At 40.4% G+C, this 16515-nt stretch overlaps 1 protein-coding gene across 2 annotated transcripts in view; it reads left to right on the forward strand.

Annotated features, from left to right (window-relative positions):
• Positions 1-16515, forward strand: part of SPECC1L (sperm antigen with calponin homology and coiled-coil domains 1 like) — a 59912-nt gene that overhangs the window by 13555 nt on the left and 29842 nt on the right. For both annotated transcript variants that reach the window (XM_027892076.1, XM_027892077.1), the window contains exons 3-7: positions 5075-5234; positions 6155-7788; positions 9602-9809; positions 15548-15621; positions 16102-16277. In XM_027892076.1, the coding sequence (XP_027747877.1) occupies positions 5075-5234; positions 6155-7788; positions 9602-9809; positions 15548-15621; positions 16102-16277 (2252 nt within the window). The remainder of the gene's footprint in view (positions 1-5074; positions 5235-6154; positions 7789-9601; positions 9810-15547; positions 15622-16101; positions 16278-16515) is intronic.

The raw sequence follows: 16515 nt of genomic DNA on the forward strand, positions 1-16515 counted from the left end.
TGTTCTGCAGAAGGGGCAGAGTGGAAGTTGGGTTCTGATGGATGTTTATTAATAGTGTCGTGTTCTGCCTGAATGGTGTGTCAGTGACTAATGGGATTTGATAAGAGTTATTTACTAATTCTGAAAAAAGAACTAAGGGGATATCTAACATGAGAACCTTTTGGTATCAGTGAGCCGTGTCAGGGCAGCGCAGCTGAATTCTTCTGGCTGTTTTGGCCTTTGCTTTGTGTGAAGGACTCAGCTTGAGCTGAATTTTCACAAGTTGGTTCTTGCCCCCAGAACAAGTTCAAAGGTAGAGGTTTTCTCATGTATTAGCAAAACAGGGCAGTGGATGTCAGAGCATCTGGTTTTCAACAAACAAGGAGAATCAGACGTACTGAGGTGTGCTGGTGTGGAGCGTTCACCTGGGAGCAGCCACAGCTGGGCTGGCTGGATGGCGTGAGCCTGCCTGCTCTGCCTCCTTTTCCTGGCATGGACACAGGGCTGCATCCAGCTCCTTTTCCTCTCTGCAGCCCGGTGTGCAGTGCTGTGCTGGGCTGCTGCTCTCCTGGAGCAAAAGAGCAGGACAAGGAGCTGGGACCTGACCCACCGTCACTGGCACACAGGAAAGCAGGGAGGCCATTTAAATACCTGGCAAATAAAGACCTAAAATTAATGAAATGGTGTCTCTCTAACAGCTCTGCAGGATCACTGAAGTCAGAAAGTGTGCTCCCTTTCTCTTCTTTATTTTCTTTTATGGAAGAATGGTTAATACTCTTGCTGATGAACTGGCAAACCAGGTTTCGGTGAGGTTTCCTCCCAGTGCCCCTCCTTTCTTCCATCACTCAACGTATCTTGCAGTTTTCTTAACTTTAAATAATCTTTTGATGCTTGTTGACACTACTTACTTTATATTTTTGGAAACTTCTCATAGAATATGGAAACAAAAGTCCTTTGTAGTTTACTTATCAAGTTTCTTATGTCATACCTCTCAGGGAGATAAAGGAGGAGGATGATCTAACACTAAACATATTTGACCCAGTATGCTTTCACAATTTTACTTATATTAGTAACACTTCTGGCTATGTTTGGGTGTGGGATTAGAATTTGACAACTGTATGGTCGAGGCACAATGAAAATTTTTCTCTTAATTACTAAGACTTATCTCAGGTTTATGTTTCAGCCAGACTTACTCATACAGTTGGATGCCTTTTACTTGTTAAGCTGCTGTTGTGCCAACTGTGTGACTTCATACTAATGATGAATCTTATCTTTTTTGAGTGTTCCATACTTGTATAACTGAGTTAATTGTTTCTGGTGGGTTGTTTTTTTTTTTTAGATTACTGGTACTGACAAATCACATTTATAATTACTGACTTGAAAGAAGTCTCAATAAAAGTCATATTATTTTTCAAATAATTTTTTGTATAGTTTTATATTTGATATTGTTGATGAAACATTTTGCGCATTGTTTTCCTCATTGTGGTTGTAGGATATTCTCTTAGAGCTGGTGAATTGGCGTGTGTTCTGAATTTCACTTCATATTACATGCCCCCCAAAAAAGCTGGCATTAAATAACTTAAATTGCAACAGCTTACTGATTAATTCAGTCCTTTGAGTTGGATATTGAATGACAGGCCACTGTTAAGGAGTAGAAGTACTCACTTGTAGTACTGTAACAACCTTAGTTCGGTCAGCAATAATGTTGCAAAATTGAAAATTATTGTGTAGTTATAGTATCCCCTTTGTGACACAACTGCGGTCAAACCTTCAGCTTTGGGTGGGCTTCTTTCACTGCACGTTGTTCCACAGATTTGTCCCTTTTTGTGGAGCTGTCACCGCGTGTGGACAATGGAAGCACAGGAAGAAACTGAGACCCACCCCTGTGTGCGCTGGGCCTGCACCAGGCTCTGTTGTCCGGCTCCTTCCGAGTGCCCTTGCTCAGTTCCTTCGCTGGAGTTTTTTGTCCCCACTCTGCCCGGGACTTGTGCAAATGTCCAACCCCCCCCCCCACACACACATTATTTCAGTGCAGTGTTAACTGCCAACCGCTTCTGGTTTTTAATCTGTCAAAAAGTACCCTACAAATAACGCGTTCTTATTTTTAAGTTCATTATTTTTCGACTTCTTCGGCTAATGAGCTTGTGATCCTGCCCACACTCCCAGCTGTAATTAGAAAGCAGCTGTACTTCAGAAGAATTGCAAAATCCAGTGTCCCTGAAAAGCCAGGACTTGGAGACCAGTATTTGAATATTAAAAATGAGAATGGGTTTCCAGTATTCATGTGTCTAGGCTTCTATTCTGTTTGCAAAATGCAGTGGCTTAATTACAGATTGTTGTGAAGTTTGATGTTTGAAAAACTCAAATGCAGCAACAGAAATCATCAAAGAAAATCCTAGGTTGGAATAATTATATCTATAAAGGGATTTGAATGAGGCACAGTAAATAGGATATACATACTGAGAAACAAAGATGAAGTGAATTGTAGAGGCAATTATTCAAGTTTCGTTGCACTGCAAGTTGTGAGGGGGAAAACAGAATATGAATTGTATAATTGTAAAGTGGTTTTTTATGTGGAAAATCAAAATAGGTCTGGACGAGCATTTCTAATTATGATGTTTTCTAATTTTTCATATTTTATTGTAGGAGTTTTAATGCTAAACAGGATGGCACAGTTTTCAGTAAATGGGAAAAAGCTGTTTAATAAACATACAGCATTAATTTTGTTTCAACTGAAAAGATAGGCTGCAAAAATACTTTGATTTTAAAAGTCAAGAACAGTTACTATTGTGGAGCATTAAGGAGAGAGCTGCTGGTTTGTAATTTTTCCAAAGCTTTGCTAAATAGTTTCCTTTGCCAAGAGTATAGTGTTACGGCTTTGAGAAAGTGTTTACTAATTGGCTGCAGAGGAGACAGTGCCTTCCAACCTACACCAGAAATAGTTTATGGGTAAGTCAGAAAAAGAATGGCTGTCTTAAATTCCTTTGTTCAGCAAGGACTGGAGATGACTAATGTCTGAAAGTGTGTATTTTACGTAGGTTTTTTTTTGTTTTTTTTTTTTATTTCAAGCTGAGTCACATCTTGACCTATTTGGCTTGATAACATGTACTTGTACTATAAGTGTCTAAAAGCTTAATCTAATTTCCCCCCCCTTTCAACAGGGTAGAAATGCTGACAGTTAATAGTCCATTTGAACTATCACGTTGGCAGATTCAGCAGCGAAACAGAAAATGACTGTTCTGTGCCTTTTTGTAATGCCTCCGTTTAGGTGACAGCTGCAACACAAGGTTGTTTGCCCCCTCCCTGCCCCGTGCCCCCAAAATTAGCTTAGATTAGGTACAAAATCTGATTAGGTCCCAGGCTGACAGGGGATTGCTGTACCCGAGTAGTTTGTGCTCAGCCCACCCTCCCCACAGGGACAGGGTGGGCTCTGTGGGTTTTGCAGCCCTCCAACATTTTTCTTTCTTGTTGGTGCTTCCGCTGCCTCTGCTGTTCGCGTGGCTGTGACAGGGCAGCCCAAGGAGCTGATGTGGCTCCTGGGAGGAAGGAGCCCTTTGGAAAGCCTTGTTTGCACAGCACAGTGTGGATGGAGCACATGGAGAGCAGCAGGACAGAACAACAGTGGCTTTTTCATAGCAGAAAACAAGCTTAGATGTACACCAGACCAGATCGTCAGAGAAATGTGTTTTCTCCCAGCCTTTTATAAAACTTTTTTGAAGGTTATACCATTTCAGGATTCAATAAAAGCGTTCTTATCCTAGAAGATTTTTACCCCTACAAATATATGTTTCTGTCTGTAAATTTTCTGTGTTTCTGTCAACTGCATGCAGAGCAAATGTGTTCTCTTCCTGAGCTCCCTTTTGTTTTGCAGCTGCTCTTCTTTGTAAATGGCACAGATCCCATCCATGCCCTTTCCACAGTGTTGTGATGAATGTTCCTAAATGTTCTGAAATTTGCACTTGCAAAAAGAGACTAGAACAGAGTGACATGCAACTACTTTTTTTAATTAAGCAAGTGTACCTTCATTCTTAATGTAGAGATTTGTAATGTCTGGCATATAGTTTTTATCTGTGGGAGCTGGAAGTTATAAACCTGCAGAATTGGAAAGTCATGATGTAAAACAACTGGTTAATTCCTAAGCACCAGCTTTTAGCTTGGATGGTGGATGAGAGTTATGGATGTGTTATGCAGCTGCATAATACAGCTACTCAAGGAATGCTACTAACACAGCTGTTTTCTTTTAATTTTCTTGCCCATATAACGGGAAAAATGTTGAGCATATTTTGATTGTTTCACCATGTGAAAAACTGCATTTTAAAGAGCATAACGTCTGCCAATTAATGCTCAAGAGCTTAGTATTTTTAGAGTTTGCTTTATTGTGAAAGATGTATGCTCTGTTTGGGAGTCTGGTTGTTGAGAATCCTGGGCTTACTGCTCTGTCACATTCCGGGCAGCTCTGGTGGCTCAGTATTTCAGTAACGATCATATGAGGTGAGACAAAAAGTCCATTAACCAAATATGCCTTCTCTGAGAGTGTCTAGCAAAGAGCATGAGAACAAGGCAGGATATATGGTGAGGAGTGGCTTTTCTGAATACTGTTCTTATTTCTAGCAATTTGTAGCGTAGTATTTTGAGCTAAAAAAGGTATTTTGCTAATGTTGGATTGATTTTTGTTGTTCTTTGATTTGAGCTTTTTGTTGCGAACTTATCCACCAGAAAACATTTCACCATATTCTATGGACATTATACTAACTTCCTAATATTTGATGGTTTAATTATCTGCGAATTGCCTTCATTTTTATGCATAAGCAAACTTTCAGTCAAAATTGAGAAGCTTTACACTATGTTGTGTTACTGTGCTTTAATTCTCTTTTTACCTCCTTGTTATTAAGAATTAAGAATTTTGCCTGAGAGAGAGAAGTCTCCGTTTCTATGGTCACTCATATGTGCAGTTATACTTTTCAACATTCTTGCCCAGACACATGACTAGTCAAATATGTACTTTTTAAACTGATGGAATCTTTAACAGAAGAACTGTTGGCTGGGCAGACTCCTCAGTCAGCTCCCTTAAAGCTGCTTCTTCCCTTTCTTTCAGACTAAGAGTAACGATGACCTCTTAGCGGGGATGGCTGGCGGTGGTGGAGTGACAATGACCAATGGTGTCAAGGCCAAGAAGAACACTTGTGTATCAACAGCATCTTCAGCTCCAGGGACAGCCATGAACAGTCTGGAAAATAAACCCAAAACTATTGCAGGTAAATGGATATATGGATCCTTAAAGATAGTAGTTGGAGTGGCTTTTTAATATCATATAATGTATCGAGGGTGCAGGCTGCCTAATGAAGTGGTCAGGAATGCCATGGTCAAATCACACAACTTCTGTGTTCTTTTCCTGTTTTTAAGGATGTAATTGCTTTTCTGGACAGTGTTTCTTTTAATTTTTTGAGAACTGATTATGCAACTACTATGTAAAACTAGAGAATATAATTCATTTAGAGAATCAGATTTGTCTGAAAAAAATCCATGACACAAGCACTAAATCTTCAAGATCATTTGTTACAGTAAACATTTTGGACACTTGGTATTGCTTTGTAGAAATAAAGTAAGAGAGCTTTCAGAAAATGTTCAGAAAAGTGAAATTATTTGGTGTGTTATCAGTGTAGATGGAAATGTGACTTGCCTTTTATTGCTGTGTTTTGGATTCAGAAACGCTGAATTCAGTAGAGCTGTAAAGCATCTGGACATAAAGTAGTAATAATCTGTCCTCATCTTTATGCAATGAGGAAGTACAGAAAACGTTAACTTTCATTTTGGGAAATCATAACATTCATCACTTCAAAGCTTTCATTCAGATCTAGTGAAAAGAGAGACAATTTTGAACTCGTAGGATAGCACTGCTGCAGTTTTTGCACAGTTTATCAGAAGCTGTTGAAGACAGAAAACAAGAAACTTGAAGATATTAAACTTCAAGGTCTAACTCATTTTCAGTTAAAATCTAACTGCCCTGGTTCATGCTTAATGTTATGTGAATGTTTACTGTAAATGTGTTCTGTGAAATGTGTTTACTACTGAGATTCAGAAAACGAACCACTGTATTGCTGGTAGAAAACACCCAGTGTTCTATGACAGGCACTGAATGTTGAATTCATTTTCCTCACTTTCAAAACACGTACAGGTTCCAGTTCCACAGCTAAGCGTAGCACTTCATCTGGAAATAAAGAGTCAAGCTCTTCCCGAGAGAGAATCCGCGATCGTTCCCGTTTGAGCCAGAGCAAAAAGCTGCCTCTGGCGGGACAGGGTGCCAGCGACGCCGTCCTGGCCAAGCGCTCGCGCAGCCGCACCAACCCCGAGTCGGACATTCGCATGAGCAAGTCCAAATCAGACAATCAAATCAGCGACAAAGCTGCGTTGGAAGCGAAGGTGAACGATCTCCTGACGTTGGCGAAAACTAAAGATGTGGAAATCTTGCACCTGAGAAATGAACTAAGGGATATGAGGGCTCAGCTGGGACTCCACGAAGATCCGCTTGAAGGTGATGAAAAATCTGAAGAAAAAGAGGCCATTGTTGTCCATCAGCCGACTGATGTGGAGTCTACACTGCTGCAGTTACAGGAACAAAACACTGCCATCCGAGAAGAGCTCAACCAGCTGAAGAATGAGAATCGAATGTTAAAAGACAGACTGAATGCACTGGGCTTTTCTTTGGAGCAAAGGCTGGATAACTCTGAAAAACTCTTTGGCTACCAGTCTTTGAGTCCAGAGATGACAGCTGGCAACCACAGCGATGGTGGTGGCACTCTGACGTCTTCAGTGGAAGGTTCTGCTCCTGGGTCAATGGAAGACTTGTTAAGTCAGGATGAAAACACTCTGATGGACAACCAACACAGTAATTCCATGGATAATTTAGACAGCGAGTGCAGTGAAGTTTATCAGCCACTGACATCAAGTGATGATGCTTTGGATGCTCCGTCATCTTCAGAGTCTGAAGGAGTACCAAGTATAGAAAGATCTAGGAAGGGAAGCAGTGGCAATGCAAGTGAAGTGTCCGTAGCTTGTCTGACAGAACGGATACATCAGATGGAAGAGAACCAACACAGTACAGCCGAAGAGCTCCAAGCCACGCTTCAAGAGCTTGCAGATTTGCAACAAATAACACAAGAGCTGAACAGCGAGAACGAAAGGCTTGGAGAGGAAAAAGTAATCCTTATGGAATCTTTGTGCCAGCAGAGTGACAAGTTAGAACACTTCAGCCGTCAGATCGAGTATTTCCGCTCCCTTTTAGACGAGCACCACATTTCGTACGTGATCGATGAGGACATGAAAAGCGGTCGCTACATGGAGCTGGAGCAGCGTTACATGGACCTGGCAGAGAACGCCCGCTTCGAGCGAGAGCAGCTGCTGGGTGTCCAGCAGCACTTGAGCAACACTTTGAAGATGGCAGAACAAGACAACAAGGAGGCCCAAGAGATGATAGGGGCGTTAAAGGAACGGAATCACCACATGGAACGGATTATTGAGTCGGAGCAGAAAAGCAAGACAGCGCTGGCGTCTACCCTGGAGGAGTACAAAGCCACGGTGGCCAGCGACCAGATCGAGGTGAACAGGCTGAAGGCTCAGTTAGAGCACGAAAAGCAGAAAGTGGCTGAGTTGTATTCAATACACAACTCTGGAGATAAATCAGACATACAGGATCTGCTGGAGAGCGTCAGGCTGGACAAAGAGAAAGCAGAGGCCTTGGCCAGCGGTCTGCAGGAGGAGCTGGCACACACCCGCAACGACGCCAATCGACTGCAGGATGCCATTGCTAAGGTAGGTGGTGTTGGAAACGCTGTTGTGTTCCAACATCCCATGTACAACTTGGCCCATTATTGGCCACTGTAGTTCTTTGAGAAGTAAAGGATTCATTACGAGGGTAATTGGATTGCGGTAGCGTTAGGACTGATTACTTTCAACTTCTGTGATGAAAATGATGGCGGGCTTTTAAAAAATTTTACATGGATACCTTGAGCTACAGGGTAACTATTGTGTTACTTTTTAAAAATACATAGCCAAACTGAAACAGTATTTAAGATACTGTGCTAACTTATGCTTAAATTGCTGCCTTCTGTAAGAGTTTCGAGGAATTAGTGCCAAACTGGTGGGAGAGGGATGCCCCTGAGAAAGTACTGGGAATCAGTTTGAAGGGATAACCCAACTGTTGATGATTTGAAGGACCTTTCACAGGTATTGAGAGAATATTTTGAAGCTTCAGTATGCTCAAGTTGGTTCAGTTAACTGAGAATAAACTAGTGATAAATAAAGAAAAGTGTCTTCTTTCTCCAGTCAAGGAATTGCTAATTTTGAGGTAGACTGAGATTTTACTGCATTTAATTTTATTTCCTGAATACATATTTTAGTTTTAATTAAAAAAAGAAATCAAAACATATTGATATGCTTTTAAGCTATTATTGTTAGATATGGCAAATGCATGTAGTTTTTTTACTAATGATCCATCCAGGAGCAGCTTATGTGCTGAATGGGTTTTGGATTGAAATGCATATTTCTAGTTCTAGACCAGCTGTTTTGCCTCAAATATAACTAGTTTATGCAGTAGGCATGTCTAGTAAAAACTGTAATTTAATATAAAAACTAGAATCATAACATTTATTTAATAACTTTAAGTATGCATTAAAGGTGTATCTTCCTGATGAGACAATTTATGCCAATTAATGTCTGGACTTTGCTGTATTAGCAGCAAAACAACATGCTAGTCATGATCATGAGCCCGTCAGAATCAACCTTAATTTGGGATGAAAAAATAATAAAATAATTTTCATAATTAAAGCTGGAGAGTGCTATTAAAATAAAAACCACTGAAACAGGTGATTTAAAAGCAGGGAATTTTTTCTATTAAACTTGGTGCCTGCCTGTGCTGACCCACCCTAAGCCACGACCTAATTTCTCTTTGTTTTTCTGACACCCTGTTTTTGCTGTTGGGTTCATATTCCTGTGCCTCTGATCCCAGCTTGTTACTTAGGTTACAGTTTTATGAGGCAGGATAAAAAAGCCTCTCCCCCTGCTCCTGAAAGAGAGAAGGCAACCACCTCTTCCCTTCCTTATTCTGTTTGGTTTTTTTGTTTCAATTCACATAGTTTGTAGGACTCCTCTGAGAACTGCTTCACCTCACTGACACACCTCACATACAGATGTGAAACCTGCTGCTTGGTCAAGGGAATCCATCATCACACAGGCCCAGCCAGCACTAAACCTGATGCCCAGAAGAGAGCAGGCTCTTTCTTTTTTGGCAAGAGAGAGAAAGGGTGAAGAGTTCCCCCCCCTACCCCATCCCTTTTCCATGGCAGCCCCGTGTTAAACCGGATCAGCTGCTGTGAAACCGCAGCCTGGGGACGATGGTGGTGGTGCCTCACCTGGGTGCAGGGCACTGCTGTTGGAGCAGCTGGGGAATAAAAAACTTCGGCTCAGGAAAATAGTTGCACTAGAACAATACACAGGTAAAGGCTTGCACTTCTCCCCTACCTTTCTGTTTTCAGGAATACACTATAAGCATGGCAGCTACGAAAACTAAAAGTGTGGTTTATATGGAACTGTTTTAGTTATGGTAAGATGATACATTCTTCTTCAGGTTGAAGATGAATACAGAGTGTTCCAAGAAGAAGCCAAGAAACAAATTGAAGATCTTAATGTGACTCTAGAAAAGCTTCGGACAGAACTGGACGAGAAAGAGACCGAGAGAAGTGACATGAAAGAAACTATCTTTGAGTTGGAGGATGAAGTAGAGCAGCATCGGGCTGTGAAGCTTCATGACAATCTCATCATATCTGATTTGGAGAGTAAGTATGGGGAGTTTCTCTTGAGAGAAATGATAATTTAAGAAAAGCTGAAGTGGAACACTGTAATATTGAAAATATTTTCACTTGTCTTTTTTATGTCTGAATTCAAGTCAGACCAGGTTTTGCAAGAATTCTTACACACTAGGGGAAAAAATCAAGTTGGCTTTGCTTTTCCAGTCCCAGTTGGTGTGGGAATGAAAACCTGTGAATTGAGAACAAATACGAAATCTGCTAATACTGTTTTCAAGTTGTTTTTCAAAGTAGAAAAACATGTAATTACAGACTTAATGATAGAGTGCTCCTGGGTTTTGGAGACTGCATGATTGATTTAGGGTTTTGGAGTTGTTTTTCAAGCGGGTTTTCCCTTTCAAGTTCCCAAGTATTAGGAGTTACCAGGTAGCTTGAGAATGTGTATAATAATGATTTTTCCCAGTTAAGAAAGGCATTTTTAGTGGAGAAATGAGGGGATGGAGGCTCTGGAAGTGTCAAATGTGGGCTGCCTTGGCAGTATGGGTGTTCTGGAGATATGTGTATCTCTTTCTGTGTATTCTTGCTCAAGTTCTAAAACTGATCCGTGACCCTAAAAATTAATATGACGACCTTCAAGCAAGTTAGAGTAAAATTTCCTCTCTTGACTCTTGCCACTGTACAAGAAATACTTGGGACTTATAATGAAATCCATGTTTACTCTCTACTTGTCTAGCTCTCTGTGCCTTAGTTCCCTCTCTGATCTCGAAGACCTGCTCAGACATTCCTACCCCAGGCTGGAATTCTGCAATTAGTCCCCATCTAAATAAGAACTTGTGCAACTGTACCCTGGCAAGCTGTATTTGCACAGTAATAATTTGTAATTTGCCACTTACCGAATTCAAATATCTGCTCACCTTCCATGTTATTCAAAGATGAAACAAGATAGCAAAAAACCCAAAGCATGATTCCTTTTAACAACAAGGGAAACATTCATAGAAGGGGTTTTAAATTGGTCCGCTATCAAGTAAAATTAAGCAAGCTAAATTGTTCATTCAACTAAAGCTGGTATCTTCAGACTTGTGGCTGTGAGCATTGTTTCCCTTAGCAACCCTTCTTTTATCTTGAAAGGCAATCACTGTTTCTCTTTACAAAATTGTTTTTTTGTTATGCATTTTTTCCTCTCTCTGTGCTAAAATACAGACATCTACTTGGGAGCAGAAGCTCAGGCACCTGGTCAGCAGCTCTTTCTTGGTTCCTGAAGTTGTTTTGTAGCAAACGCTCAAAAAGGTTGAACACTTTTCTACTGGTATTTTTTTATCCCTTAGCTGAAATGCATTCATAAGGGAGCAGCACTGTAGTCAAGTAAATATTTAGGTATGTGCATATTAATACCCACTTACAAGGCAGCTTTTAAGTTTGAGAGACTTTTGCTTTGGGGCTGTAAGACAGCTATAAGTCAGTTATTTCACTTAAAATGGCAAAAATTCAGGCAGACAAACCTCTGCCAGGGCAGAGATTTTCAACAACGACAACAAAAAAATCTCAACAATATTTGTTATTCGTTGCTCTTGAAATAGTTTGGAAAATTCGACTGTACCAGCCGAATTTTGTGATCCTGTAGGGGGAAGCAGGCGGTGTCTTGTTCTATGCAGGAAGGAGAGTGGCATCTAGTGGTGGTACGAGGGGATGGCACCCGAGGAATTGAAAAAGTATTTGAAAATGCATTTGAAAAAATATCTGTTTTCTGACCACTTGAAAACTCTGTTCATGGGTTCACAATTAAACACAGTGTGAGCGTTTTTTCACTGCAGCCTCTGAGCAGTGGCAGCAGAAAACAGCAGTATGGAAAACCCGGGACTTGGAGGTAGTACCTTTAAAACACAGAAAAACATTGAAAACATTTAAAAGATGGAATTCTAATGATTAAAGTGACAGAGAAGCATATCTTGGTAGTAGTAAGTTCTCTTACACTGCTCAGACTTTTGACCAGTTCTGGTATTCTGTCAGCCAAATTTATAATGCCTCTGCTTTTAAATGTGGAGTTTCTTGTAGTTTTAGGTATTATAAAACAGTAGCTAGAAGAATGATGTTTTTTTTCAGCCTAAATAACCAAGTGTAATAATAAAAACATCAAGGTTTTCTTTAGTGAGCTTTTACTTTAGATTTTAAAATGTGAAGAATTATAACCCACCCTTTAAGGAGGCAGTTTGCCTAATGGCAGAGTTACCGGGTGAATCAAAGTGACAGCAAGACAACTGAAAAATGACAAGTGGTAAGTGATGGAAAATTATCACTTAAAGAATTCAAAAAAGACAGACTTTACACTTAGGAAAAAGATGCTTCACAGATGAGGTGGTGAGTGTTCATTCAGTTAATGGTTAACCAACACAAATAGTAATGTAGGAACAGGAGATTCTCCAGCACTGGCACTTAGGGAATGCTTCACTGTGGGCTTCTCAAACACCAGCAAGAGGCACAATGGACCTGGAATGGAACATTTTTCACAGTAATCTGAGGATTGGTCTGTCACGTTTTAGCTGTCGATATGTCTACCTGCAGAAAATGCAATCTCTTGGATTTGGACAGGAGGATGCAAATTGCACTGATTAAAACCAGTGTGTTCCTGACACCCATCCAGACGTAGGAACTGCAGGACGTGGCAGCCGAGCTCGTTACTGTTGGGAATCAGGAGTTTTAAGCACAGTGTTTCTGTATTGTATCTAAAAAGCCCAAGAAATATTAAAATAACCTGTGTGTTTTATACCCTCCCCAGTGCACTGAGCTGAAAGAAGCTGTGGTGGTGTGGAGGTGGGCACTGGGAGGCACTGGGCAGGCAGTGGGGCGGGCAGACCCTGCACTAGATGGCGCGGTGCCTCTGGCTTTCCTTCTGCCTTCCCCAAAACTTCTGTGTAGTCAGGTAGCCCAGCTGTCACATTAGTCATCCTCAGTGACTAAGGGGGAAAAAGAAACCTATTATTCTTCCAAGAAGTTAATAAGAGTTTGTGGGGGAATTTTTTTGTTTTGGAGAACTTTGCCTCCTGATGTGCAGAAAATGGGTATTTGTAGGTTTGCTTACCAGTTGTCAGATGCTTCTTCTGAGGCCTGAAAATAATTGTTGCCTGTTCTCTTGGCACAAGGTACATCTGCTAAGCGTGTAGGTTCTCCTAGTCTAACTATTTAAGTCAGTAAATTTTTAGGACAAGGGTAGGTGAGCAAGAGGGTTGATGTATCTAAAGTTCAGTGAATAAGTAGTTCTTTTTTGGAGCTGACAGCATTAGTTTTTAATTCTGCTCATTTGAAAAGGATCTTGACAGCAGTTATGAAATGAAATGTTTGGATTACCATATTTAGGCCTTTTCTAACATAGTGTTGGAAAAGTCATTTGGTCATTCATTTTTTAATTGTTAGTTGGTGGGGGTTTTTTGGCTAGTGGTGGACCCTTAAAAAATTCAACTTTCTTGTTGCATGGATCTGTTGTCGGACATGATGAGCTCAGAAGCAAGATTGGTCTACAAATCTTTGCCATTTGTAGTTTGCATGTCTCTTAATTTTATTTCTCTGCCTTCTAGGTAGAGGCAAGGCCTTCTCCAACTGTGGTTTAAATCAATATTGTTTTGTAAAATGTAGATGTAATTGGCTCCTGCAGTAAACACAACAGTTTGCTGATTTGCCAGTTTGGATTATCCTATTCATTCATCAGAACAGTCTCCTTGTTTCTTCATTTACCCCAACCTGCAGTTACTTTTCCTTTTATCTCTATCCTCTTGTCTGTGATCCTTAAAAGGAGGAGAATGGATAATGGGAGAAGTGCTGGTCCTACCATGCTGAAAATATGGGTTTGTGGAGCTGGGAAAGGTTTTTGTGTATTAAAGAAGAATTATAGAGGTTGTGGGGATGCAGAAAGGAAAGATTCCACAAACCAGCTTCTACTTATTTTGACTACTTGAATTTTCTGGCTGTAATTGGTGGAAGAGGTGAAACCACTTGTATTAATCCTAATTTCTCACTGCATTTCAAATTCAGTTGCAATTTGGTGTGTTTTTCTTTTTTAAAAATCTCTTTGGTTGATCAAGGTAGAAGACTGTTTCCAACAACTGCTGTGGAGTGCTCTGTATTGTTTATGGTACCTGCAGAATATTCTGACCATTGTGTTTTACTTCAAAGCATAAATGCACTAAAACTTAATGGTGCGTTTCATATCTCACAAAGGCTCGAAACAATGGCACTACATTGGCTTAAACTCTGGGTGCATTTATAGTTTCTGAGTCGTGGTTATTTTTAGACAGCTTGCTTTTAGTAGTAGAACAAATTTTATTTTGAAGAAAAACACTTTTTCTTTGAACTTTCTTTAAAAGCAAAAACTAACGTCGACTTGATTTTGTTTCAGAATGTGTTTAAAGGAAAAGGCAGGGGGAGCAACCTTTATAACTTTGACCTAAACCTGGCCTCTCAGTGCTGACTTTAGCTCAAACAAGTTGTGTATACAGAGACAAGCTAAAAATTGTAGAGCTTTACTTAAATATCATGGTAGCATGAGATTTGGGTGGCCCACCCTGTCAGGCTTATCTTCAAAGCTTAAAGATCAGTTGGGTGCATCTTAAAATGTTCAGTCTTATAAGGAGGAGATAAATACAGAAATATCTTGTCTAATTTTAGCATTTCAACTTTTCCAAGCCTGAAAGGTTATCGTGTTTTCAGGCCAACTGAGGTTTATATCATTCTTGTAAAGAAATTAACTGTGACATTCAAAGCCTCTGTACTTGGGGCTCTCGGGGAAGGATTTTGTTTTGAGCAGCCTAAATGTATTAGGCATCTTCAGTCACGTTGTGGAAAGAGTATTGCTAATGTACAGGAAAAATATTTGTTTCCAGCAGGTCTTGGAATAATGAACCTGAAGAGAAATTGCATTTATTCAGATGCTCCATCATTTTTGCAGTTTGGAAACAGCTACACGATGCAATAGAAATAAACCACCCTAGAATCCTGGGATCAGTGAAGTGACAGGCTAATTAGAAATCTATGCTGTGTTCTTCCTCATTAGTTGCTTAGTTATAAGAATGGAGTAATCAATCACACTGTCCTTGTGTATTGAATAAAGTAGCAAATGAATAATAATTGCAGTAGCCAGTCTGTCAGACGCCAAGGGGAGCTGGTGCTGAGCGGGCTGTGAACCCTTTTGTGTGGCTGCTGACAGATTTAGGGGACCATCTCTTTCAGAACAGATCTCACAGCCTGTTAGGCCTTGTGCTGTAAATATAGCTTGCTTCACCCTCAAATAGTAGCTTGGTAGACAAGAATGTCAGAGTCTTGGGGTCATAAGTAGAATTTTATCCCCATGGAAGGCAGGGCTGCGGGTGTTATGTCAGCTGCTTTGGGCAGGGAGTAAACTGTGAATCAACAGGCTTTGTGTAGCTGCAGCTTGTTTGAGGAGGGAAAATCCCCAGACATCCATGTTTTCAGGATCCTTTCATGTCAAATTGCTTTCCTGGTTTATTTGTTCTTTGTTACTGCTGTGTCATTTCAATATTGTGAATTGGGATTTGTATAAGAACTGAGTTTGCTAATGCTGTTCCCCTCACCAAACAGAGAATTATGTATCTATCAGCACTCTGGCAAATTATTTCTTCTCCTACTGTGTTTCTCCAGATGGCTCTGGTTATAAAAATGTGTTCTCTGAGTAAGTTTTCAAATGCATTTGCAGGTTTGTCAGTTACTTTTTTTGAAGTAAATAGATCCCTGTCTTACAGAGAATTTGACCTTCTTTCCAGATACAGTTAAAAAACTTCAGGACCAAAAGCATGACATGGAAAGAGAGATAAAGAATCTTCACAGGAGACTCCGGGTAGGTTAAAACCTCTAAACTCACTAAATTGTAAACACAGAATGTCACAAGACCTGCATGTGAAATCGTGAAAAGATAATATGATTAGATGTAATACCATTAAAATAATTATTTCTGAGATACAGGTATCATATTTACTAACCTACAGACACTAAACAATTGAAAAATCCTGAAAAATTCTCATTGTCACAAAGATATGGCATTGGGCTTAGGAGAAAATGTTGGTGTCTTCTGATGCATAGTTTAATATTAATTTTTTGCCCCCCTCCACTTTGAACATATTGTTCGCTTTTGGAAAAGAAATCCATGACCTCAAATCTAGTTATTTCCAGCAAAACTTCTTGAATTTAAGTTGCAGTTTCGGTTATGCCAGGTGAGCACCTTTGTCATTCCTGTAAACTGTTTCCTGTAACAGCGTAGGAAAACTGTGAATATGAAGGGATAACTTTTATTTTTTAACTTCAAAATTCTTACTGCCAGGAGGAGTCAGCGGAGTGGCGCCAGTTCCAGGCGGACCTGCAGACTGCGGTGGTTATTGCCAACGATATCAAGTCCGAGGCGCAGGAGGAGATCGGGGACCTGAAGCGCAGGTTACACGAAGCGCAGGAGAAGAACGAGAAGCTCACGAAGGAGCTGGAGGAAATCAAGTCACGCAAGTATGCAAGGGACAGCAGGGATGTGGTCTCCTCAGTCGGGGGGGACAGGTTTGGAAATCCAGTGTTTTAACTCCAGGAGTTCATAAATCCTCTCATGAGGATCCATATTTCAAGAGGCTACTTTATCCAGGCTTTCAGCGGTCAAAATGGGTACACTTTGATAAGAGCAGTATTTATTTCTTTATACTGTATACTTAATCCACCCCAGAATATTCAGTTTGGCACTTTCACAAAACCA

Source organism: Empidonax traillii, unplaced genomic scaffold (assembly GCF_003031625.1).
Source record: "Empidonax traillii isolate 1590-97213 ecotype Southwest subspecies unplaced genomic scaffold, ASM303162v1 scaffold338:size1951571, whole genome shotgun sequence".
In the NCBI taxonomy this organism is placed as follows: domain Eukaryota; kingdom Metazoa; phylum Chordata; class Aves; order Passeriformes; family Tyrannidae; genus Empidonax; species Empidonax traillii.